This window comes from Hemitrygon akajei, chromosome 15 (genome assembly GCF_048418815.1).
Source record: "Hemitrygon akajei chromosome 15, sHemAka1.3, whole genome shotgun sequence".
In the NCBI taxonomy this organism is placed as follows: Eukaryota; Metazoa; Chordata; class Chondrichthyes; order Myliobatiformes; family Dasyatidae; genus Hemitrygon; species Hemitrygon akajei.
In genome coordinates, this window is record NC_133138.1 from 39,100,519 (window position 1) to 39,126,412 (window position 25,894).

Sequence of the window (25,894 nt, forward strand, 5' to 3'; positions counted from 1 at the left end):
AAGAGAGGGCAGCAGGGGTTTCTTAAAGCAGACTTGTTTGCATTTTATTTCGTCAGTATTTAAAACTGTTCAACGAAAAATCACAATCACGCGTGGTGATCCGATTTTTATAACCACGTTTCCATTATGCATGTCAATTTAAAATAGTGTAATTCTTCCTTTAGTAACGGCCAGTGTGTAGCTTCTGCATATAAATTTCAACACATTTTCTTTTAATTCCGACTATTGTTCGCACCATTATAACATTATTTAATTAAGGTAAGACTTTCAAAATGCTTGAACAATTCAAACTGAACACTACCTCGTCGTTTGATTAAAATTACATGTTACACTCACAGGTATAAAATATCTGTTTCTTTTTACCTGAAGGTGCAGATTAATTGTAAGCTTATAAATGAAGGAATGGCCTATAATTTGGGAAAAATCTTATTAATTACACTGAAGGTGAAGAGAGTACCTCTTTTTTTTAAGTGTGGTATTTCCTCAATTTAATACCTACAGTTCCATGATTTTTATTGTTTGCTCAAAATAAAATATTCAGTGCTGCAATCAGAAATCTGCAAAAGGACTCACTATTCTTTCCGTCTTTGGTTAAGATTGAAACGCAATTCGAATTCAGCAGCGCGGTGTGTGTGTGTGTGTGTGTGTGTGTGTGTGTGTGTGTGTGTGTGTGTGTGTGTGTGTGTGTGTGTGTGTGTGTGTGTGTGTGTGTGTGTGTGTGTGTGTGTGTGTGTGTGTGTGTGTGTGTGTGTGTGTGTGTGTGTGTGTGCGCGCAAGCGCGCATAAAAGCTAGAATGTATAAATATTACGACTGCGCCTTCATGCTACATAGAAACCACATTGACAATCAGTGTTTGAAATAGGATTCAGTGAATTGCTATTTAACGACAGCACCGGGAACAGAAATACTGACTGGATTGAAAGGAAATAGCAATAACACATTTTGATTTAGAACTATGATGGCAGTGCGTAGTTTTAGAAATTTTCGGTTTGATGGCTTTGTTTCGCAGTAACATTTGTTTTCAGTGCTTTGTACTGAAGAAAAATTGGCTCGGGGAAATCACAAATCTATGCAGACGGAGCTGCCCTCTGCTGGAAATGCAGATGTTCCGTTATTTTTTTTTTGTCTTTAAATGTCAATATTGGCCCGAAAGAGGACTTTTCCCAAAATAAGAAAAAAATGCAGGACCTAACCTGTAAAAAAATTTATTTTTAACTTAAGAACTGGTCTATATATATTTTGGTAAATTGATGTCACATTTCAATTACTTCAAGCTTTACTAAGTATTCTTCACTTCTTCCTAAAGGGCTCTGTCCAAATAATGAATAAGTCCAATGGGAAGCACGATGTATTTATCTTATATCAAATAGTATCTTTTTAAAACAAGGAGTAGTATCCACGAAGCAAACATGTTTAGATTCTTGCTTAAATTCGCTTTCATAGGAAGTAACCATTACAAAGATGGAACATATGATTCGGCCATCTCAACTAAAGTTAATTCAATAATGGTTATAATCAAATAAGCTCTGTACATTATTTAAATATTATGGTAACATGTGCTCATATCCTTCAAGTATATTGAACTCATCCAATCATTGTATTATCATCTACAGCCACAGCTGCACCATCTTCTGTTTCTTTCCCCGATTTCTTTAATCGAGTACAAATTGTACTGCGTTTTCCTTGCTCCCCGCAGTGCGCCCTTTTGTCCTCATTCAGTCTTGTTATGCACTCAAGTGGACTTACCTGTCTTGGGTTATCTTGAATTACATTGTTCATCGTGGAATTACCAATATTCTGGTTTGAATCATCGTGTCCCCGTTTCTTTTGTTAGCCAAAACAGTCCACCATAAATTTCAAGAAATAGAAAACAGGACGAAATGACTAGTTTCACACCCGCCAACATCATTTTTACGCACGGAGACAACTTAGGACGGTGGCGCAGACGTTGCACTTGCAGTAATGTTGAAATCAGAGACAAAACAGTATTCAAATACCAGATGAAAGCTGGAAGTGAAATTCAGCTGCTTATATAAACTCTGAGAATGTTCATTCTTATAAATTTAAAGAACCTCTTCAGTTCTAAATGCCAAACTCCAGTTCGTCTTTTGCGAATGTTGCTTTCAAAGGAAGGCCTTCACCCCTAAATGTACGATCTATATGTGAGCTCAAACTAAACCGTTTAATTCTTAAACACGATCCATAGACTTGGAGCTAATTCTGTCGCAGCAGAATCGCAAAATAATTGTATAATAACAATTATACAGATTGGCTGGCCAACTACTTTGTGTCAAAACTCTCCCAGTCCAACGAGATATTGAAAGGCGTCATTGCATAGCGGGGGAATGGGGACAATATCTAGTTGGGAGAACTATCGCATATACTGGTATGGTAAAGGTCAGACATGGTTACATTCGTAGAATTAAATGGTTTAGCAAACATCCCGAAACTTTCCTACAAACATGGATTCCACAAGATGTACCGTCCCATTGCCAATGGAGTTAATTGATACGCGGTTGATAAGATTTGCCTGTGTGATCACTTCTCGGCACATAAACCTAAGAGCTCTTAAACATACGCAGAATTTTTTTGCTAACAACGAATGACGCATGTCGGTCATTCGTTAAAGAAGAAAGATGGTTGGTTTGTAGAATTCATAAAAAACAAGAAGTGTAACAATCTCCTAAGGTAGTAAAGAAAATCTATGTCATATTTGCCTTTAGGGGGTGGGGTTGTTTGCATAAACTCGGGAAGTAATGTTGAAATAGTATAAAACTTTAGCTGGACAATATTTTGGGGATTGTGTGAAGTTCTGCTCTCCATATTACAGGGAGGAAATGAAGGCTTTGGACAAGATGTACGATACGTGCACATGGATTCTTTATCTAAATATGAGAATAGTAGCAAAAATGAGATGCTGAACCAAGTTGTTCTGGTTTTTCGGTAGCATTAGAGACTGAGTGATAACCCGATGGAAATACATAAAATCAAGAGACACATGGTTGGAGTAAGTGAACAGAATGGTAATCTCCTGGTGGAAATATCAAATAACTTTCTGTTAAGGGTGGAATTTAAAGGAGATGTACGAGGCAATTAAGTACACAGATAATGGTACCAATAGCACCTGAAAGCCGCTGCCAGAGAAAGAGATGGAAACAGGTAGAACCGTTGAAGAGGCATCTCGTCAGGGGCTTGAACAGACAGGGAAGGGAACGATATAGAGCATTTACCGTTTCCATAGTTTACCAGTGTGACCAAGAACAATGCATGCATTTTTTGTTAAAACATTTCTCAAGTATTTTTGAACTCGCAGGTGATACAACACTGATAAAGTTGAATGCAAAATGAAAAGACTATTGTGAATACAGAGCTGATTGTTAATTGCTAATTAACAGGGAAATCCCTGCATGCGCTTTTTATCAAAATGGCATCTAGTTATCAGCCATAAAATATGAATATCATAATACATTACCTGCTATCTTCACGTCTTTCAGATTTCGGAGGAAACCGAAAATTCGCAGGAATCATGAAGAACACTAGTTTGAGAAATTCCGATGAATACCTGCAGTAGATACATTCCCTTTTGGTCGCCATTCTAGGCATTCTACGAATTTTCAAGTAGATTTTTGTTTACCTGGCCAGGCTATTCACTACAGCTAAATGTAAAACTTATTTATCCATGCTTCCAAACTCAGGATTCATAATGCAATATTGTTTAATGTCATATCCAGTACTCAAGCATAAAGGAGAACAAAATACTTGTTACTCTGGATCCGATGCAGTGCAGAAAACACAAGAATATAAAGAACATAATAATTATAAATAAAACACAATAAATTTCAACGCATAAGATAGTTTATAAACATAGACTGGTTGCATGTCCATAAAATGGAGATACATAAAGTGACTGACAAGAAATGATAAAGTGGTGGTGGTAGGGTCATATGAAGGGGTGGGTAGCAGCTGGAGTCGTTGATCAGCCATACTGTTTAGTGACTATAAATATTTTTAAGTCTGATTCTGGCGTGGATGCATCGTAGCCTCATCCCTCATGGGACTGGGACAAAGAGTTTATGGGTGGGATACTTCATGATGTTACTGGCAGTTTCCAGCATCTTTCTGTAAATACTGTATGTCCTTGATCGTGGGTAAGCTGGTGCCGGTGATTAATGTGAGATCACATTGCATTTTCCGTATCCTTGATTGATGAAGCATGTTAGGATGCTCTGTATTGTGTATCTTTAGAAGGACCCGCGTATAGATGTGTATAGTGGAGCTCGCTTTAGCCTTATCAAAAAGTAGATGCGTTGGAGAGCTTTCATGATTGTGTAGGATGTATTCTGGGACCATCAGTGGTTGTTCGAAGTGTGCACTCCAGGCAGCTTGAAATCACGCGCAGTTTCCATTGCTGTGCCGACGATGCAAAGTGGAATGTCAGAGGTGCGAGTTCTACTGAAGTCGTTAGCCATCTCTGTAATGTATGTAACTCGAAAGTATTAAAATACTTGAAAGGAAACAGGAAGCCGGCCAAACTCGAGTAGTTTGTTTATTATTTTACGCGAGGAACGCACTTCTGACGTGTGGCTTGATAACTTATGCCATTCACGTATTTTGAAAACTTTTTTTGTAATCAACTGACCTTACCTGTTCCCTCAGGGCAAGGTTCGTCTGCACACGCGCCATCCCCGCCCGGGGTAGTTTTTGTCTATCACTTAACCCCCAACCCTCCCGGGGCGATCCACCCTCGTCTTTCCCAACATCTTTTGCGTCTGCCAAATTTACAAACTCGTTTTCCGCTCCACGTTGACAAATACAGTAAGCGCAAAAATTGTGGGCACTTTAGTATAGGACATTTTAAAGTGCCCCATTCGGGCTTAAAGATTTAATCGCAGTGGGTGATTTCTTTCTCTTGTGGGATAACGCCTTTCCTGGCAAGGGGAGGATGTTCACTCTCCTTGGCAGTTGAGAATTGCGGCTGTGAAACAATTTCAGGTTCTGGGGGCTCCTCCGCGGTAGTTGTATGAGCTGACTGTGGGACTGCAGGAGATGGTTCCGACAGCTCTGGACACCATTGTTCTGGCCGTGTTGTCATCCCGAATAAAGCATGGCAAGCTTCTCCGGACAATATGGATTATAAAGTGTGATTACGGTGCCTGACGTCATCATTTCCTTAAACCTACTCGAAAGTAACCTCCCGCTGCTTTGCCCATTGCCATTCCTTCACGATCTATATTAATGCGTTCAAAGGGTGAGTACAGTTGTTAAGTTTGGCAGAAGCCTGTTATAAGTATAGACAAATCACAAAAACGACCGGAAACTGCGACATGCTGGCTTTCATCACTGCTTGAATTTCCTCAGCACCATTGTATACTGAATATACATCTATGGTTTGACCACAGTAAGTAATGCTTGGTTTAAAGAACTCACACTTGTTGTCTCGTGCTCTGAGTCCATAATCTTCTAATCATTTTAACACATTTTTGAGATTTGGGAGATGTCTTTTGTCATCGTTACCGGCAACAATGATGTCATCTAAGTAACATTTAGTCCACTTTTCCTCTAGAACAGTTTGCAACGATATACTCTATCCTGGACAGAGGTTATAATCTACTATCAGTACTGGATTGATGGAAACATTTAAATAATCACAAATCCTGACAGACTCATTCGTCTTGGCTACTGGGGCTCTTGGCGTTGACCATGGGCTGTAGTCAATTTTGGACAGAATTCCTTTAGACTCCACGTGATCTCGCTCACTGGCTTCTTTATTAATGATGATCTAAGGAACCAGAAGGGGTTTTGTAAAACTTGGGTGTGACATTTTCATTTTACACTATTTTATCCTTGATATGTTTCGGTTTTCCGGTACCATTCTTGAATAATGCTGAGGCATTATCTAGTATCTTTTTCAATGACACTCCATTTAACCCTTTTGCAGGGCTTGGGGCGTGAAGATGGTGGATGGATCTCCAATCAAGTTGTAGCTATCCCAGCCAATTACGCCCCAAAATGCTGGTTCACCCATTTTTACAAGCCAAAGTGATCTGCTGCTTGTTGTGCTTCACTATATCGAATGTTATTCTCAGAGAAGTTATCGTTTCTCCAGTATAATTTCTGCAGGCTTCATTTTAGTATCTTAAAATTGTCGCTAAAATTCATTTTTGAAATGGTTGAGACACCCAAGCCAGTGTCATATTTCATTATAATTAATCTGCAGCTCCATTCTGGTGTGAGCCATATTGCTTGTACCTTATTAAATTTTGCATTTAAACCTCAAGGCTACTCAATCCTGTGTCGCTTTCATCATTTTCGATCTTCATCAATAACATGTAGATCAGTCCTCTCGTTGAAAACACAAAATGATTTATGTCCTTATCTCTTCCTTGTGCCGTCTATTTAATTTTGCCTGCCCGACATAATCATTGTGTGTGGCCCACTTTGTTATATTTTCTGTAAGTTTCGCCTTTAAATCTGTACTGGTCAAGTGTACGTGAGCCCCAGCGACAATATTAACACAATTTGCCGGTTTCTGTTTCGATTTTTAAATTTTGTTCAAGTTCCTATTTCTCAGAGCTGCCTGCCAGTCAGGTCTGAGTTCAAGATTGAAAAGGCCGAGCTTCGCAGCAATTTTCTATGAGTTGCACAATCGATATCAAGGTAGACGGAAAAATAGTTACCTTTCAATCAGGACATCAGTCCAGGGGCAAAGCTTCTTATCAGTTTCTCTGAGTTGAGGAGCAACAAATCAACAACAGTGGTTCGTTAGAAAGGTTCATTAAAAATAACACGTGCAAGCCGAACGGGCATTCTTGTGAGTGTGCGAATTTTCCAGTGGCTTTGGCTCATCAGGCTTAGTCGAGATTAGGCTTGAGCGAGGTAAAGTGTCTGGCAGGATTCTCTCCACTGTTCTTATTTGCCCGTTTCCCATCTGTTAGGACGTAAGTGTTTAGTGAGAATGGCTCCAGGCGCCGTGTTTTGTACTGTGTGTTGGATGTGGAACATCTGGGAGACATCCAGTCCCCCAAATAAACACATCTGTACCAGGTGCACCGAGCTTCATCTCTTGAGTTAAGATATTAAGGAAATGGAGCTGAAGCTCGATGACCTTCGACTCATACGGGGAAACGAAAAGGTGATAAACAGAAGTTATAGGGAGGTAGTCACCCCTAGATTGCAGGAGACGGGTAAGTGGGTGATTATCAGGAGAATGAGTGGAAACGCACAAGCAGTGTAGGCCTCACCTGTAGCCGTTCCCTTCACTAATATGTGTTCAACTTCACATACTATTGGGGGAGGGCGGTCTACGGGCGTAGGTGGTCTGAGTTAAATGCGTGGCTCAAGGATTGCTGTGGGGGTAGTGGGTTTGAATGGGAAATTGATACCAGTAATGGGGAAGAAGGGAGCTGTACCAATGGAATGGGCTTCGCCTGAACCGTGATGGGACCCGGATCCTAGCGAATCGCACATTTAGAGCTGTGGATAGGGGTTTAAACTAAATAGTAGGAGGTGGGTTCAACAGATTGGAGACACATGGATAATGTAAAAAAAGAAAAGTGTGGCAAAAGAAAAAAAGTGAGAGTGGTGTGAAGAAAAGTCAAGTGAAAAAGCGTAAAAGATTACAAGATTTTAAAAGCACAATGCGTGTAAGAGCACTTTATTTGCATGTCCGTAGTAGCCGAAACAAAGCCAGTGAACACGTAGTACAAATCAATACAAAGAGGTATGATTTAATGGCAATTACAAGAATGGGGTTGTAGGGTGGAGAGGATTGGGATCATAATTTTATATACCTCTATCAAGTCTCCCCTCATTCTCCTACGCTCCAGGGAATAAAGTCCTAACCTATTCAACCTTTCTCAGTAACTCAGTTTCTGAAGTCCCGGCAACATCCTTGTAAAAGAGCATTTTTCAAAGAGATTTTTCACGGTGCTTAACCAAAGTATAATCCAGTAAAAAGCAAGGACAGTAAGGGTGGAGAAAGCCAGCCTTGGGTAACTAAGGAGATAAAAGAAGGCATCAAACTTAAAGCTCGTGCATACTAAGTCGCCGAGAGTAGTACGAAACTAGAACAATGAAAATAGTTTAAAAAGCAACAAAGTGCCACTAAGCGATCAATAAAGAAAAGGAAGCTAGGCTATGAAAAGAAGCTAGCACAAACTATAAAAACGGATAGAAAAAGTTTTTATAATAATATAAAGTGGAAAAGGGTGACTAAAGTGAATGTAGGTCCCTTGGTGGAAATAATATTTAGTAACAAGGACATAGCCGAGACTTTGAATGACTATTTCGTGTCGCTCTTCACAGCGGAGGACACATCTAAGATGCCAAAGATAGATGTTAGGAATGCGAGGGAAGGTGAGGTCCTCCATACAATAGCGATCACTAAAGAGGTATAGTCGAGGCTTTGTTGACAATTTACCAAAATTATCTGGACTATGGGCAGGTCCCGTCGAATTGGAAGACGGCAAATGCTATGCCATTGTTCAAAAAAGGACATAAACAAAAGCCACGTATACACCAATTAGTTTAAAATCAGTAGTTGGGAAAATGCTTGAAGATATCATTAAAGAATTAATAGCGAGGCATGTGGAAAGACATTGATTCATTCGGGAGACGTAGCGTAGAATCAGGTCCTGTTTGACAAACGTAATGGAGTTCTTTCAGGATATAACGAGGGCAGTGGACAGAGGGGAACGAATGGACTTTATTTACTGTACTTGAATTTGTAGAAGGCATTCCACACAGTGCAACAGAGAAACACAGAAACATAGAAAACTTACAGCACAATACAGGCCCTTCGGCCCACAAAGTTGTGCCGAACATGCCCCTACCTTGGAAATTACTAGGCTTACTATAGCCCTCTATTTTTCTAAGCTCCATGTACCTATCCAAAAGTCTCTTAAAATACCCTACCGTATCAACTTCCACCACTCATGCCGGCAGCTCATTCCACGCACTCACCACTCTCTCAGTAAAAAACCTACCCCTGACGTCTCCCTTGTATTTACTTACCTGCACCTTAAACCTGTGTCCTCTTGTGGCAACGATTTCAGCCCTGGGAAAAAGCCTCTGACTATTCACACGATCAATGCCTCTTATCAATTTATACACCTCTGTCAGGCCACCTCTCATCCTCCGTCACGCCAAGGGGTAAAGGCTGAATTATCTCAACCTATTCTCATTAAGGCATGCTCCCCAATCCAAGCAACATCCTTGTAAATCTCCTCTATGGCTTCCACATCCGTCCTGTAGTGAGGCGACCAGAACTGAGCAGAGAACTCCAAAAGGGGTCTGACCAGGGTCCTGTATAGCTGCAACATTACTTCTCGGCTCCTAAATTCAATTCCAAGATTTGTAGGCTAATACACCATATGCCTTCCTAACTACAGAGACAACCTTCACAGCTGCTTTGAGCGCCCTATGGACTCTGACCCCAACATTCCTCTGATCATCCACACTGGTAAGAGTCTAACCATTAATACTATAGTCTGCCATCATATTTGACCTACCAAAATGAACCACTGCACACTTGCCTGGGTTGAACTCCATCTGTCACTTCTCAGCTCAGTTTTGCACCCTATCAATATCCCGCTGTAACCTCTGACAGCCTTGCACACTATCCACAACACTTCCAACCTTTGTGTCATCAGCAAACTTACTAACCCATCCCACCACTTCCTCATCCAGGTCATTTATAAAAATCTGTAAGGGTCCCAAAACAGATCCCTGAGGGACACCACTGGTCACCTACTTCCATGCAGAATATGACCTGTCTACAACCACTCTTTGTCTTCCGTGGGCAAGCCAGTTTTGGATCCACAAAGCAATGTCCCCTTGGATCCCATGCCTCCTTACTTTCTCAATAAGCCTTGTATGGGGTACCTTATCAGATGCCTTGCTGAAATCCATATACACTAGATCTACTGCTCTTTCTTCATCAATGTGTTTAGTCACATCCGCAAAACAAAAAATAAAAATCAATCAGGCCCGTAAGGCACAACCTGCCCTTGACAAAGCCACGTTGACTATTCCTAATCAGCAACATAAAAGACTTATCCTTAAGATAAGGATGCATCGAGTTGGAGGTGATGTATTATCATGGGTAACAGAGAGTTGGAATACCTGGGTGTTGCTCTGGTTGACAAACAGTACTGAGCGTTGTGCCGCAGTGGTCAGTGCTAGGCCCGTAACTGTTCACGATATACATTAACGATCTGGAAGAAGGGACTGAGTGTGGTCTATCTAAGGTTGGTGATATTAAATTGATTGCAAAATCAAATTGTGCAGAAGATGCGGAGAGTGTGCAGAGAGTCATAAATAAGTTAAGTGATTGGGCAAAGGTCTGCTATATGGAGTACAGTGTCAGTAAATGCGAGGTCATCCGCTTTGGAAGGCAAAATGAAACAGCATATTATTATTTAAATGGTAAAAAAAATGTAGCCTGCTGCTGTGCAGAGGTACTTGTGAGTGCTTGTACATGAATCACATAAGGTTGGTTTGCAGGTGCTGCAGGTTATTAAGAAGGCAAATGGAATGCTAGCCTTTGTTGCTAGAGGGTTTGAATTTAAGAACTTGGAGGTTTTTCTGCAGATATACTGCGTGCTAGCGAGACTGCATCTGGAATACTGCTTGCAGTTCTGGTCTCCTTACTTTAGGAAGGATCTCCTAAATTTGGAAGCGGTGCGGAGGAGGTTCACCAACTTGATTCCAGAGATGAGTTTCCTGGGACTGTGCTCGCTGAAATTCAGAAGATGAGAGGAGATCTTACGGAAACATATAAAATGATGAAAAGGATAGATAAGATAGAGGCAGGAAATTTGTTACCACTGGTATGATGATGTGAAGGAACTGCTTTTCCCAGAGAGTGGTGAATCTGTGGAATTCTCTTACCAATGAAGCAATGGAGGCTACCACCATAAATAAATTTAAGACAAGGTTGGATAGATTTTTGATTAGTAAGGGAATTAAGGGTTAAGGTGAAAAGGCAGGTAAGTAGAGATTTGTCCAAAGCCTGAACTGCCATGATCTTACTGAATGGGGGAGCAGGCTCGACGGGCCAGATGACTACTCCTGCTCCCATTTCTTATGTTCTTATGTCATTTTTACGCACAGCCTTCTGTAGGATATTGACATCGCACAGACTTCAAATGATCCTGAAATCCCGCATTCTGAAGAACAAACTTTAATATAGTGACTTCTGGTTCTGTAAGCGTTCACCTAAATTCCGGAGCTGCATTTGATCTCACTGTAAATCCCTGATCTGGAGAAATACGGCAGAAGGTACTGTTAACGATGGGAATGCAGCAAGTAACGGAGAGAAAAAAATAGAAATAACCAGGACTCAAAATAAAGGTAGTCACGTGCTGCTAGAATGGACTGCGGCCATTCGACACTCAAACAGCTATATAATTTTGGATAATATTGTGGAGATGGTCTATCAGAGGATAGCAGCAACCTAGTTTGTCGTACCATGTTTAATGAAAAAGAGTCCGAAGAAACCTCCTTGTCTGCTACTAGTATGGGATTCTATTGAGAGGAACAAACTAATATTTCTATGGTCCAGGGTAAGAATCCAAAATGGTCTGTTGACTTCCCAGTGGCAGAGTAAGGGGTGGCTAGGGTTAGTTATAGAATTTGCTTGAACCAGGACAAAACAGCTGGAGTTTGGTATGCACAAATCAGGTAGACCTAGAGATGAAGTCCTGTAGTGTAAAATTGCGGTGTTAAGCATACGGTTAAAGAGCCTGTTATCCAATGCTGTATGTTTTATGCTAGCAAGGGTATAGAAAGTTGATTAGCGAGACAGTTCATGGACAATGAGCATGCGCATAAGATAGAAAATTAATTACATCGTTGATGGACATGAATTCTGGGGCAAGTGAGACTTACACAAAAATCGTGCAATCGAAACTGTAACAATGTACGCAACTCAGGAAAGTTTGAATTAACTTTGCATAACAATGAAATTGTCAAGTGCATTGTGATAGGTGGAGAGGTTGACATAATCTTAAAATATATAAGTATATCTTGTTGGCAATGCATATAGCAGTAATTCGACGGCGGTGGGGAGGGGAGTAGGGTGGGGTGGGTGTAGCGCCTGTGCGAAAACAACTGGAGAGCTCAACAGCTTTCATACACGATGTCTCACAAATAAACAAGATGATCGGAGAGCATGGATTGGCGCATCTAATTATTGAAATCACAGACCCAAGTTTGAGTGAAGCAAATTACGACAATGTTCCAGGGTACAAAAATCAGAGTGGAATGTAAAAGTGTACGGAGAGTAACTAAGCTGGATAGGGTGAGTTCCTGAGCTCAACTGCATTCGAATCCAACTTCTCAAAAATCGCACCGCAGGAAACTGAATCGATCAAGTGTTGCAAATGTTGGTTAAGATACATGTGGAGACAACGGCCACAGCTAAACGATAATTGTTGTAATGGGTAATATTAAGCATCATTTTAAGATCCGGCATTGCGGTAAGGCTGATATCAAAAGTGGAAAAACGGAAATGGCATGGTAGATTGTGGGTAGATGTCTATGGCTAAAAATAAATTTCAGAAGTTGGATTCGAATGCAGTTGAGCTCAGGAGCAGCATTTTATGATAAGGGTAAGAATAAAAGATGGAAAGATGGTGAATTTGGACAAGTGCTGTTGAAAGACTTACCTGATAGAAACAAGACTGGCATGATATGTCGCAACAACAGCAATGAACGAATGTTATTACTGAGAGGAATAAAACCTATGCAGGAAAGGACCTGAAGTAAAGGGATGTTGAGGGTAAGAGTGGACGATTTTAGGGACCAAAGAGATATTTTATGTGCAGACATATAACAAGCCGGGTGAGAATCTAACTTTATATTTATCCCCTGTATTCACTGAGGAATAGGACATGGCGTATAGTGACTTTAGAGATGGATATACTGATCATCTACACCAAGTAGATAATAGCGAATTAAAGATGTAGGTGCTCGGGAGATTTCCAAGAGTTATGGTGGACGTCCTAAAGGCCATGTGAGGTCTATCCCTGAATACTACAGGAAACAACGGATAATGTTGGCAGGGTCCGGGGAAAGAACAGATATTTCGGCGTGGGGATAGAACGCTGAAATGTAGTGGCTGGCCACTAAAGGATTATAGTTGCTTTGGAAGCTGGCGTGAAGGTGATCGATAAAATAATCCTGCAGTCTGCGTCGAGTATCACCAATGTTGAAGAGGCCGCTGAAGAAGCACCAGATGTAATAAATCCGGTATCCTCGACAGCCTCAGGAGAAGAACGGACATAGTGGAAGGATTATTTACTGCTCAGAATGGTGGTGATGGAGCTGGTGAAGGGCAGGTGTATTAACTCTTAGTACGTTTGCAATGACAACGGGGGAAAGACCATAGTCAAGGCAACTGTAAGTGAGTTGGTTTTGAAAAGATGTCGGTAGATAGTTTGTCACTAGAGATGGAGACAGAGGTGAAAAAAAGTGTAAGAGTTGTCAGAAATGGACCATCTAAAATTCAAGGCAGTGTTAAAGTTGGACAGAGGTTGATGAAATTGACCAGCTAAGTGTTGTTGCAGGGTCTATCAAAAATATATGATCAATGTAGTGGGGAAGACTTTTTGGAGCGTTACTGTTTAGTCTTGAAACTTGGACAGTTCCATGTAGCCAGCAGAATGGTAGGCATCACTGGGGCCCTTGCGAGTGTCTATAGCTACACCACTGGCTTAGAGGGCTGGGAGGTGCTGAAAGAAAACAAAAACAACATTGAAGCTAATTACCATTTCTGATAACCGGAGGACTGTGGCTGTGGAGGGAAACTGATTAGGTCTGTTGTGAATAAACTAGTAGAGAATATGAAGCCATTTATGACGTGTGAAAATAAAACGGCATTGGTCATGAAAATGAAAGGGAATAGAGAGCGTGTGAAGATAAAAGGATATAGTTGGGAGGGGCCGAAACAAGAGTCGAGATATGTGGACCTGAGGTCAGCAGAATGCATAAAATACTGGCCTACTGGGGCCGTCGGTTACTGCAGGCGGCGAGGGTCGCATCCTCGAGGTGGCTGGGGCAGAGGTCAGAGCTGAGGCGTGGAAGAGACCTAGAGCGTCGTACGTTTCTAATTAAACTGTTAAATATTTATATGGTATTTTGCGAGGCGCTGGAAAACGTACAACATGGTAAAATCGCCCGGAAAGTTCAGGCACCTAGGTTACAAGGTGAGTTAACTAACTGGTCCGAAAAAAGGCAGAGAACAATTGTGAAACATTCTTTTTTTTCCTGAATGGACGGTTGTTTGTACTGTTATAAGGAACTGCTGGGAAATTTGCTTCAGTGATATATGTGAAGGATTTAACAGAAACATAGAAAATATACAGCACAATACAAGCCCTTCAGCTCACAATGCTGTGCCGAATATGTACTTACTTTAGAAATTACCTCGGGTTACCCATAGCCTTCCATTTTTCTAAGCTTCATGTACCTATCCAGGCGTCTCTTAAAAGGCCCTATTGTATCTGCCTCCACTACCATCGCCGGCAGCCCATTCCAGGCACCCACCACTCTGCGTAATGAACTTACCCTGACCTCTCCTCAGTACCAACGTCCAAGCACCTTAAAACTGTGTCCTTTCGTGTTAGCAATTTCAGCCCTGGAAAAGGCCTCTGACTATCCATACGATCAATGCCTCTCATCATCTTATACGCCTCTATCAGGAGTTTCAAGGAGAAAAGTCCAAGTTCACTCAACGTATTTTCATAAGGCAGGCTCCTCAATCCGGGCAACATCCTTGTAAAACTCCTTTATACCTTTTCTATGGTTTCCACATCCTGCCTGTAGTGAGGTGATCAAAACTGAGCACAGTTCTCTAAGTGGGATCTGACCAGGGTCCTATATAGCGGTAACTTTATCTCTCGGCTCTTGAACTTAATCCCATGTTTGATGAAGGACAATACACCGTATGCTTTCTTAATCACAGAGTCAACCTACGCAGCAGCTTTGAGTGTCCTATGGACTCGGACCCTAAGATCCCTTTGAACCTCTACGCCACCAAGATTCTTACCATTAATACTATATTCTGCCATGATATTTGACCTACCAAAATTAACCACCTCACACATATTTGGGTTGAACTCTATCTGTCACTTCTCAGCCCAGTTTTGCATCCAATCGATGTCCCGCTGTAACCTCTGACAGCCCTCCACACTATCCACAACACCCCAACCTTTGTTTCATCAGTAAATTTACTAATCTATCCCTCCACTTCTTCATCCAGGTAATTTAAAAACATCACGAAGAGAAGGGGTACCAGAACAGAGTCCTAAGGCACGCCACTGGTGACAAACCTCCATGCAGAATATGACGCGTTTGCAACCACTCTTTGCCTTCTGTGTGCAAGCCAGTTCTTGACGCACAAAGCAAGCTCTCCTTGGATGCCATGCTTGCATACTCTCTCAATATGCCTTGCTTGGGTTACCTTATCAAATACATTGCTGAAATCCATATGCACTACATCTTCTGCTCTACTTTCATCAATATGTTTAGTCACATCTTCAAAATTTTCAATCAGGCTCGAAAGACACGACCTGCTTTTGATCAAGCCTTCCCGACCATTCCTACTCATTTTGTGCCTCTCCAAATGTTCATAAATTCTGCCTTTCAGGATCTGAAGAAAGTCTCAGTGGTTTCTAAATTCCTAGGCTATCTCTATTCCCTTTGATGAATACGGGAAAAATATGCAACCCTTTAATCCTCCGGAAGCTCTCACGGCCCCATTGAAGATGCAAATATCATTGCCAGAGGCTCAACAATCTCCTCCCTCGCTTCGCACAGTAGCCTGGAGTATATCCCTTACGGTCCCGGTGACTTATCCAATTTGATGCTTTTCAAGAGCCCCAGCACATCCTTTTTCTTAATGTCTATGTGCTCAAGCTTTTCAGTCTGTTGTAAAAAAATCCCTAATATCACCAAGGTGTTTTCCCGTAGTGAACACAGGAGCAAAATATTAATTAAGTACCTCCGCTACCTCCTCCGGTTCCATATACACTTTTTCACTGTCACACTTGATTGGTCCTTTTCACTCACATCTTCTCCTCTTGCTCTCCACATACTTGTAGAATGCATTGGGGTTTTCCTTAATCAAGTTCGCCAAGTCCGTCTCATGGCTCCTTCTGGCTCTCCTAATTTCATTCGTCAGCTCCTTCCTGCTAGCCTTATAATTTTCTAGATCTCTATCATTAACTAGTTTTTTGAAACTTTCGTTAGCTTTTCTTTTCTCCTTGACTTGATATTCAACTGCCTTTGTACACCGCGGTTCCTGTACCCTACCATCCTTACCCTGCCTCATTGGAACGTAGCTATGCAGGACGCCATGCAAATATCCCGTGAACATTTGCTGCAGATTTCCCTGAGAACATCCGCTCCCAATGTACGCTTCCAAGTTCCCGCCTGATAGCTTTTTTTCCCCTTTTCTCCAATTAAACGCTTTTCTAACTTGTCTGTTCCTATCCCTCTCCAATGCTATGTAAAGGAGATAGAAGTATGATCACTATCTGCAAAATGCTCTCCCACTGAGATACCTGACACCTGACCAGGTTCATTTCCCCATACCAGATCAAGTACAGCCTCTTCTCTTGTAGGCTCATCTACATACTGTGTCATGAACCCTTACTGAACACACCTAACAATCTCAACCCCATCTAGGGTGGTGCCAATTACTATTGGGGAAATTAAAATCTCCCATCACTACAATCTAGTTATTACTGCATGTTCTAGAATCTCTCTCTCTCTATCTGCTCCTCGGTGCCCCTGTTACCCTTGGGTGGTCTATAAAAGCATCCAGTAGATTTATTGACCCTTTCCTATTTGTAGCTTTCACCCAATGAAACTCAGCAGACAATTCCTCCATGACTTCCTCCTTTTCTGCAGCCCTGACGATAGCCCTGATCAGCAGTGCCACGCCCCCACCTCTTTTGTCTCCCTGCCTCCCCTTACGGAAAAATCTAAAGCCGAGCACTCTAGGTAGCCATTCATGCCCCTGAGCCATGCAAGTCTCTGTAACGGCCACAACATCTTAGCTCCAAGTACTGATCCACGCTCTAAGCTCATCCGCTTCGTTCATGATACCCCCTGCATTAAAATGATTTAATGTTATTTATGTGCATGTTGCATTTTTGATTAAGTTCACAGAAGACGCGAAATTGATGGAGTTGTGGATAGGGAGGAAGCATTTCTAATTCTGCAGCAGGATGCAGATTTGTTGAAAAATTGTGCAGCGTACATCCAAGTGGGTTTAATCAACAAGGGTAAGATGGCATACATTTGAAGGCAAGGAAGTGACGAATATATGCAGTAAATTACAACACGAAGAAATACTGATGATCAGAGAGACAGCGGAATGTCCAAATTTCTATGATGGTATAATAAGGAACATAGCATGCTCGGGTTTATATCCTGGGCAAAAGATATTTTTTTTGATGATTTGTCAACTTCAGAAAATATTGTTTTTGACGGGCTTGGAGCATTTTGTGTTCTTCTGGCCGCCACACTATAGGAAAAGTGTGATCGTGTTGGAAAGGGTGCAAAATTATTCGTAAGGATATTGCTGGTTTCGAGACTTTAGTTATGAAGAATTACTAACGCTGTGGAGAAACAAAGGGTAAGGGTGACACCAACTAAACATGTAATATTATGATCGCAGAAGTAATAGCCATGTTTAGGCGATAGGCTTATCAAAAACAGGAGGGTGTTGTTTTAAAGTGAGAGTTGAGTTTTAAAGTGGATAAGGGGATATTAAATTTGCCTTTACATGTAAAGCGATTGATACTTGGAATACCGACCAGAGGAAATAATAGAATCAGATACTTTTAATATACTTAGGGGTATATCGGCAGACACAACAGACAAAGCACAGAGAAATTCAATTGTAATCCAGGAGAAAGAGATTAATGTAGAAGGGGAGAAAGTTTGGTTTTTAGTTGGCGACCCGACTGGTCCTTTCCTATATTGTTTAAGTCTATGAACTTGTGACTATATAATAACATGTAATCGGCAAGATCTCAGATCCTCATAGCCAAACTGCCCTGCTAAGAGTCACCCACATCCTGAAATGCTTCATGACTAAATTCTATGTCCCATTTCCGAAAGGACACCGGATATCAGCAATAGATTCTGGCTTTGATATGGGCGGCGTTATACACAAAATGTTTATTCCTTGGTGTTTCCAAAGAATGGAATGATGGGCGCATCCCAGTGTCGCCACGTAAAGCAGCAATGTTGACAGTGTTCAAAATTGAGGCATAGAGACTATTCAGCCAATTGCGTTCGCGCCGACCATCAAGCACCCTTCCACACAAATCAATATTTCCTCCTTGCATGACGAACAAAACATCCACGGTCACATGAATGCGGGGAATTTTAGAGTGGCTGCAAACCCCCTAGTTACTGGTTTGCGAATGGAAGCCAGAGCAGCCGGGCAACAGCATAAAACACTTGGACAACTTGGGGACACCAGATCGTAAAGGGGAAGACTGAATTACGAGTTTGGACCTGTGCTACAACTTTGTTAACTGCTGCGCCATTAGACGGCCGAACGCGTTCTCGTGAGAACCTAAACAAGTTGATATATCAAACATCGGAATTAAAGATAAATTAGTTTAAATATTAAATATTTTATTAGAAAGAACATGGAAATCAGGAAATAAAATGTAGTAATAATTGCTACGAGCAAAGAAAATTGAATTACAATCGTATTACTGATAGATCGCTATTGGATAGAATACTTTATGTCGATTAACTAAAAGAAAATTACAAAGTATCCTTTTCAGCTTTCATTATCACAGAACATCCAACTTATATGAACAGCACAACTGTATGCGTCAAGCAAAATAATTTCACCGGCATTAACCAATGTATCAATGTATCGTTACTCTGAACTTACTGTGCCATAGGTTCGATTGATCTTACATATAAACTGAAGGAAAACGGCTTTCGAATTATTTTTCCGAATCAAGAACGTTGAAATTCCTCAAGAGGCAATGTAGGATGATGCGGTTTTAAGAACAAGAAATCACTATTCGATGAATCAGGTGGCAGTGTAACGGTGTAGTTATACGATTCCCCAATGGGCAACGTCTGTCCAGCACCGGCATAATTCAGAACTGCTTTCGGCACTGCTCTGCGATTAGAGTCATCATTCGAATTTACCCAGCTCTGACAGCAGATTCTACAACTGTAACCGTAAATATTTTTACCCTGATTACACTTGATAAATACCAGCAAAACTATTATGAGAAGAAATGTGCAGGAAGTTGACCCTAACACAATTATCAATATCAAATTTAAGTCGGAGAAAAGCGGCTGATCTTTTGGCGTATTTGTTAGTTCCGAGAAGTTTTCAGTAGCGTTGCTCAAGAATGAAATCACAACTGTAACTGTACTGGAAAGACTCGGTTGTCCATTGTCTTTCACCAAGATTACTAGTCTATGCTTACGACGATCATCATTCTGAAACCTTCGGGACGTCCTGATTTCCCCAGAGAGAAGTCCTACAGTGAACAACGTACGATCTGTTGCTTCCAAAAGTTGGTAGTAAAGACGTGAGTTCTGCCCGGAATCTGCATCAGTTGCTGTTATCTTTGAAACAATCATTCCTGGATATGGGGTGTGGGGCACAATCTGAGTCGCCGCTGAATTGTTCGGTTTGGAAGGAGAAATTATTACTGGAGCATTGTCATTTTGGTCTAAAATCACTACATTCACTGTGGCGGTGCTGGTCATTGCAGGAGATCCAGAATCAGACGCTTGAACATTGAATTGGAAATTCTTCAGCTTTTCGTAGTCAAAAGAGCGCAGAGCGTAAATGCAACCACTTTCTGAGTTAACGGATATAGCGTCTGATAGAAAAGCATTACCAATGGGACTCCCCAGAAGAGAATATGATACCTTGCCATTCTTGTCAAAATCTGGGTCCAAAGCTGTAACAGTAAATATAGATCCACCCGGTGGGTTGTTTTCCATGACAAACACCTGGTACGAAGATTGTGTAAACTTCGGTACGTTATCGTTAATATCTGAGACTGAAATGAATAAGGTTTTGTTTGCAGAAAGAGAGGGTAGCCCTGCATCCCAGGCTGTAATAGGGATATTATACAGCGGAATGCTTTCGCGGTCCATAGCATCGTTAATTATCAACTTAAACTGGTTGTTCAGAGACTTCTGTAGTTTAAAGGGGACATTGGTGGGAATCTGACAACGTATTTGCCCATTCTCGCCAGAATCGCGATCTGTAACACTGATTATAGCGACGACAGTCCCGAGGGCATCATCTTCGCGCACATTGCTGGATATTGATGTCACCCGTATTTCCGGAGCGTTATCATTAACATCAGTTAAATGAACGATAATTTTAGCGCGCCCACTTAATGCCGGTACACCCTTGTCCACAGCCTGTACTTCAATTTCGTAAACGTTTTCTGCTTCGTAGTCCAGTGGTCCACTCACATAAATCTGCCCAGATTCTATGTCCAAAGTAAATAACTCTCGAACACTTTGAGAAACGTGTGCACTGAAAGAATAATTTATTTCACCATTTGCTCCTTCATCTAAATCAGCAGCTTTTATTTTGGTCACCATGGTACCAGTGGGTGCGTTCTCCGTGATACTAACCCGATATGTATGGCGTTCGAATACAGGAGCATTATCATTGCCATCCACGATAGATATAATGATTTCTGCTGTGCCAGATCTCGGAGGAATCCCACCGTCAATGGCCGTCAGTATTACATGGAATTCTGATTGCTGTTCGCGGTCGAGAGGTTTTTGCAATATTAGTTCTGTAATTTTACTTCCATCATCTACTTCCTTTTCATTCAGACCGAAGTGCTTATTTGAGTTGATTTTGTATGAAATAACTGCATTCGCTCCCATGTCGGCATCCTGCGCTCTATCGAGTGGAAAGAGTGCGCCTGTTGCGGTCAATTCAGAGATATGTATATTGTACTTGTTTTCCCTAAACCTTGGCGCATTATCATTTATATCTACTATCTCCACGTCAACGCGATGCAGTTCTAAAGGATTTTCTAAAGCTGCATCATATGAAATAGAGCAGGTAGACATTTGCTTGCAGAGGGCATCCCTGTCGATTCGCTCTTTTACAACTAAAATACCATTGTGCATGTTTACCTTCAGTAGCTGAAGCTTTTCATCGGAGAGCAGTCTGAGTTTTCGGTCAGTTATTTCTGTAATGCTTAGGCTTAAATCCTCGGCAATGTTCCCTACGAATGCTCCGAGCTCTTGTTCTTCGGGAATCGAGTACCGAATTTCACCACAAACGAGATGCAAAGCGCACACAATGTGAATGAAAGACAATCCGTGGCTGAGTTCTGTCGCCATGTTTTTCCTAGATTGGATTAACGAAATTGTCTTGAATTTGTATCAATCGATTAGCTGAAGTCGATCTTACTAAACCAGCAAAATAGGACACGACATTGTCAGTATAATCTTATAAAAGTGAAACATCGTACCAAGAGCTTCTTTTGAAGGAGGTACGGGAATTAAGCCCCGAGAGCTTTTGCTTTCCCTATGCTTGTTTCGACCGTAGCAATGCCGAAAAAGGGAGAGGTAGATCGCTCTCCCTCGCTCTCTGCGTCTAAGTTTCTATTGGTAGACAGCGACACAAAGAGTCTTTACCCATTACTGCATCAAATGTTTCTTAAAGCCGCACTGCCTTCAGTCAAATATCTAGATTTAACGGTGCGCAGTTAAAATTCCCCGGATTTCTGGAAGGTTTTTCTATTCCATGTACCGGCTTATGTGAAAACGCTGATCTGCGTAAACTATCATGCATAAAATAACCATGGGCTAATTTATAACTAAATTGACCCTTGGGTGATTTACCAAAAGTATTGCATTGCATGCTAGACTTTTACATAATGCAAGTTGAAAACGATTCAGGAATCATAAACAATACACATACAATTCTGGGAGAAACTCAGCCAGTCATGTGGTATCTAACCAAATGAATAAACATTCGACTTTTCCGGCGAGACCCTTATTCAGCATAGAGACGTAAGTGTAAAGACGCCAGAATATAAGGGCGAGGGAGGGGAATCAGGCGAGATTGAAAGTAATTGAATTCTGGGAGAATGTAACAAAACACACTGATGAAGGTAGAGCAGTGGAAGAGGTATATATGGATTTCAGTAAGGCATTTGATAATGTTCCCAATGCAAGGCTCCTTACTGAGTAACGAGGCATAGGATCCAAGGAGACTTTGCTTTGTGGATCCAGAATTGGATTGCCAACAGAAGGCAAACGGTGGTTCTAGACGGTTGGAATTCTGCATGGAGGTGGGTGACTAACGGATCTCTGCAGGAATATGTTCTGGGACCCCTCGTCTTTATGACTTTTATAAATGACCTGGATGAAGAAATAGAAGGGTGACTTAGTACGTTTGCTGATGACACAAAGGTTGGGGTGTGATGGATAGTCTAGAGGGTTTTCAGAGGTTACAGAGGAACATCGATAGGATGCAGAACTTAGCTGAGACCTGTCAGATGGCCTTGAACCCAGATAAGTGTGAAGTGGTTCATCTTGGTAGGTCGAATTTGAAGTCCGAATATAACATAAATGGTAAGTTTCTTGGCAGTGTGGAATTCTGAGAAATCTTGGGATCGGTGTCGATAGGACACTCAAAGATGCTGCGCAGTTTGACAGTGTTGTTATGAAAGCATATGGTGTGCTGGCATTCATCAATCGCGGGACTGAATTCAAGAGCTGTGATGTAATGTTACAGCTACTTTGGTCAGACCCTACTTGGGGTACTCTGTTCATTTCTTGTCACCACGCTACTGGAAGGATGTGAATACGTACGATAGAGAGAGTGCAGAGAAATTTACAAGGTTTTGCCTGTATTGGAGGGAGTAACATGAAAATAGGTTGAGTGTACTTGGCTTTTTCTCCTCGGAGCGATGGAGGATGAAAGGTGACCCATAGAGGTGAATAAGTTAATGAGGGGAATTGATTGTGTGGATATCCAGAGACCTTTTTTCCCCCAGGGCTGAAATGGCTAACACGTTTTAGTTTTAAGGTGCTTGGAAATAGGTACCAACTGATGTCAGGGCTAAGCTTCTCACAAAGAGAGCAGTGGGTGCCTGGAATGCAGTGTCAGCGGCGGTGTTGCAGTGGATACAATGGGGTCTTTTAAGAGCCTCTTAGATCGGGAGCTGGAGCTTAGCAAAATAGAGAGCTAAGCGCTAGGGAAATTCTAGGCAGTTTCTTAGGTAAGTTAAATGGTCGTCAGATTATTGTGGGCTGAAGGGCCTGTAACGTGCTGTAAATTTATCTGTTCTATGATAAGTGAAGCAAAGTTGGGTGGGAATGGTCAAGGGCTGGAGAAGAAGGAAGCTGATAGGAGAGGAGAGTGGACCATAGGATAAAGGGATGTAGGAGGTGACCCAGCGGGAAGTGATAGCTCGGTGAGAAGAGGTGAAAACTCACAACGGGGAAATAGGAAAAGAGGGGAGGGCTGGGATCTTTTCTTCCCACCGGAAGGAGAAATCGATATTAATGCCATGAGTTTGGAGGCGAGTTGTTATTTACAACCAATATCTTATACCTTACAGTTGACAACGCATTAGATTTCAAAAAAGATTTCTTCGACGAGCTTCACGAAGGATTGATTAAATCGAGAATAAGCTGACTATTCCTTATACTTTCCACACGACGATAAGGTGCTTCTCCTCTAGTCTGAGGATGGTCTCATCTTGACACAGAGCAGTCAGTGATCCTGCATGTCTGAACGGGAATGGGAATCTGAATTAAACGGTTTGGTTGCCGGGTAATTGGTTTGTTGTGGTTGCAACAAAGATGAATGAGGAAGATGTCCACTATTAGAAATCATACTGTGTTAAAGATTCACAAGTATACCAATTACACTTACGTTATGGCTAGAAACCTACTTCCATAACGGAATAAGACTTTTTATTTACAATGCCCTTCTCCGAATCTGCACGCCGATCTGTAGCTGACTTCCTTCAGGTTCCTAACCGTTGGGTTATTCCTGATGTTGGAGAGTTAGTCTGCGTGATCTGACTAATAACATCTTTTAACAAATGGCGTGCAGTCTGAAAAGTTAACTACTTTTCTTTAGACAGACTCGAATTGACACGTGAGCACTACGGTAATTACATTGTCTTCCTTTTATTTCATGTGACATAAAGTGCGGAACTCACCAAAGGTCGATACTTGGACAGATCATTAACAAAGACAGATGCACGCAAAAAGTAGAATTCTATCTAATGCACCTAAGAAGATAGTTGTTTAAAATGCGGATTACCATTGTTTTTATGGGAAAATTATCGTTACTAAATGAAATGTCATACCGACGTAATAGCGATCACATACATGGGAATAGTCACACGATCTTATGTCTCGTTAATGAGAGAACGGAATTGAAAACTCAAATGCATTTAAGTTAGCTTGAATTTTTAAGGTGACACGAACTGTGTTTTCTGTTTTCACCAGAAATGCAACCCAGAACACTTACTGTGGCAACAAACATTGGAAAATGAACTCCTATTTGCATTTTATAAACAGAGGAGATTCTGCAGATGGTTGTAGATGGGTCATATTCTGCATGGAGGTCGGTGACCAGAAGTGTGCCTCAGGGATCTGTTCTGGAAATCCTACTCCTCGTGATATTTATAAATGAGCTGAATGAGAAAGAGGAGGGATGGGTTAGTAAATTTGCTGATGGCACAAAGGTTGTGTTTTGTGGAGGGTGTGAAGGGCTGTCAGAGTTTACAGCGGGACATTGATAGGATGCAAAACTGGACTGAAAGGTGGCAGATGGAGTTCAACCCAGATAACGGTGAGGTGGTTCATTTTGATAGGTCAAATATGATGGCAGAATACAGTATTAATGGTAAGACTCTTGGCAGTGTGGAGGATCAGATGGATCTTCGGGTCAGAGTCCACAGGTCACTGAAAGCTTCTGTGGTTAAGAGGACATACGGTGCATTGGCCTTCATCAATCGTGGGATAGCATTTAATAGCCGACAGATAATGTTGCAGCTATATGGGACCCTCATCAAACTCTACTTGGAGTACTGTGCTCAGTTCTGGTCGCCTCACTTCAGGAAGGACAAAGAAACCACAGAAATGGGAGATTTACAAAGATGTTGCAAGGATTGGGGAGCATGTTTTATGAGAATAGGTTGAGTGAACTAGGCCTTTTTTTCCTTGGAGCGTGGAGGATGATAGATGACCTGAGAGAGGTGTATGAAATGAAGAGAGGCATTGATTGTGTGGATAATCGGAAGCTTTTTACCAAGGCTGAAATGGCTAGCACGAGAGGGCACAGTTTTAAGGTGCTTGGTAATAGGTACAGAGGAGATGTCAGGGTATGTTTTTTTTTCTTAAACAGAGAGTGTTAAGTGCGTGGAATGGGCTGCCGGCGACGGTAGTGGAGGCAGATACGATAGGGACATTTAAAAGATTCCTGAAGATTCATGGAGATTCATGGAGTTCCGGAAAAACAGAGGATTATGGGTAACCCGACGTAATTTCTAAGGTAAGGACATGTTCGGCACAGCTTTGTGGGCCGAAGGGCCTGTATTCTTCTGTAAGAGTTCTATTTTTCTCTATGTTTCTATGGAGGTAATCGAAAGCAAAGCACAGAGAATGCTCTAGAAACTCAGCTGGCCAAGCACATCCTTTTTATTCACTTCCATAAATGCCGTCCGACCTGATGACTTGTTACAGCATTTTGTGATTGCAAACATTGCATTGCTCAGTGCAGAGTTATCATTGTCACCATTCATTGTTCCAGCAATTATATTGACACCTACAACTAAGTAAATAACTGCATTACCCAATCTACGTCACTCCAATTCATAAGCAATCCCT

General features: G+C 41.6%; 1 protein-coding gene across 1 annotated transcript; it reads right to left on the reverse strand.

Moving 5' to 3' along the window:
- Positions 1-18,636: 18,636 nt before the first annotated feature.
- Positions 18,637-21,462, reverse strand: LOC140739580 (protocadherin gamma-A7-like). The gene has a single exon (XM_073067977.1). It carries the CDS (start codon positions 21,377-21,379, stop codon positions 18,995-18,997), a length of 2,385 nt encoding a protein of 794 aa, XP_072924078.1. The 5' UTR covers positions 21,380-21,462; the 3' UTR covers positions 18,637-18,994.
- Between the last annotated feature and the right edge of the window lie 4,432 nt (positions 21,463-25,894).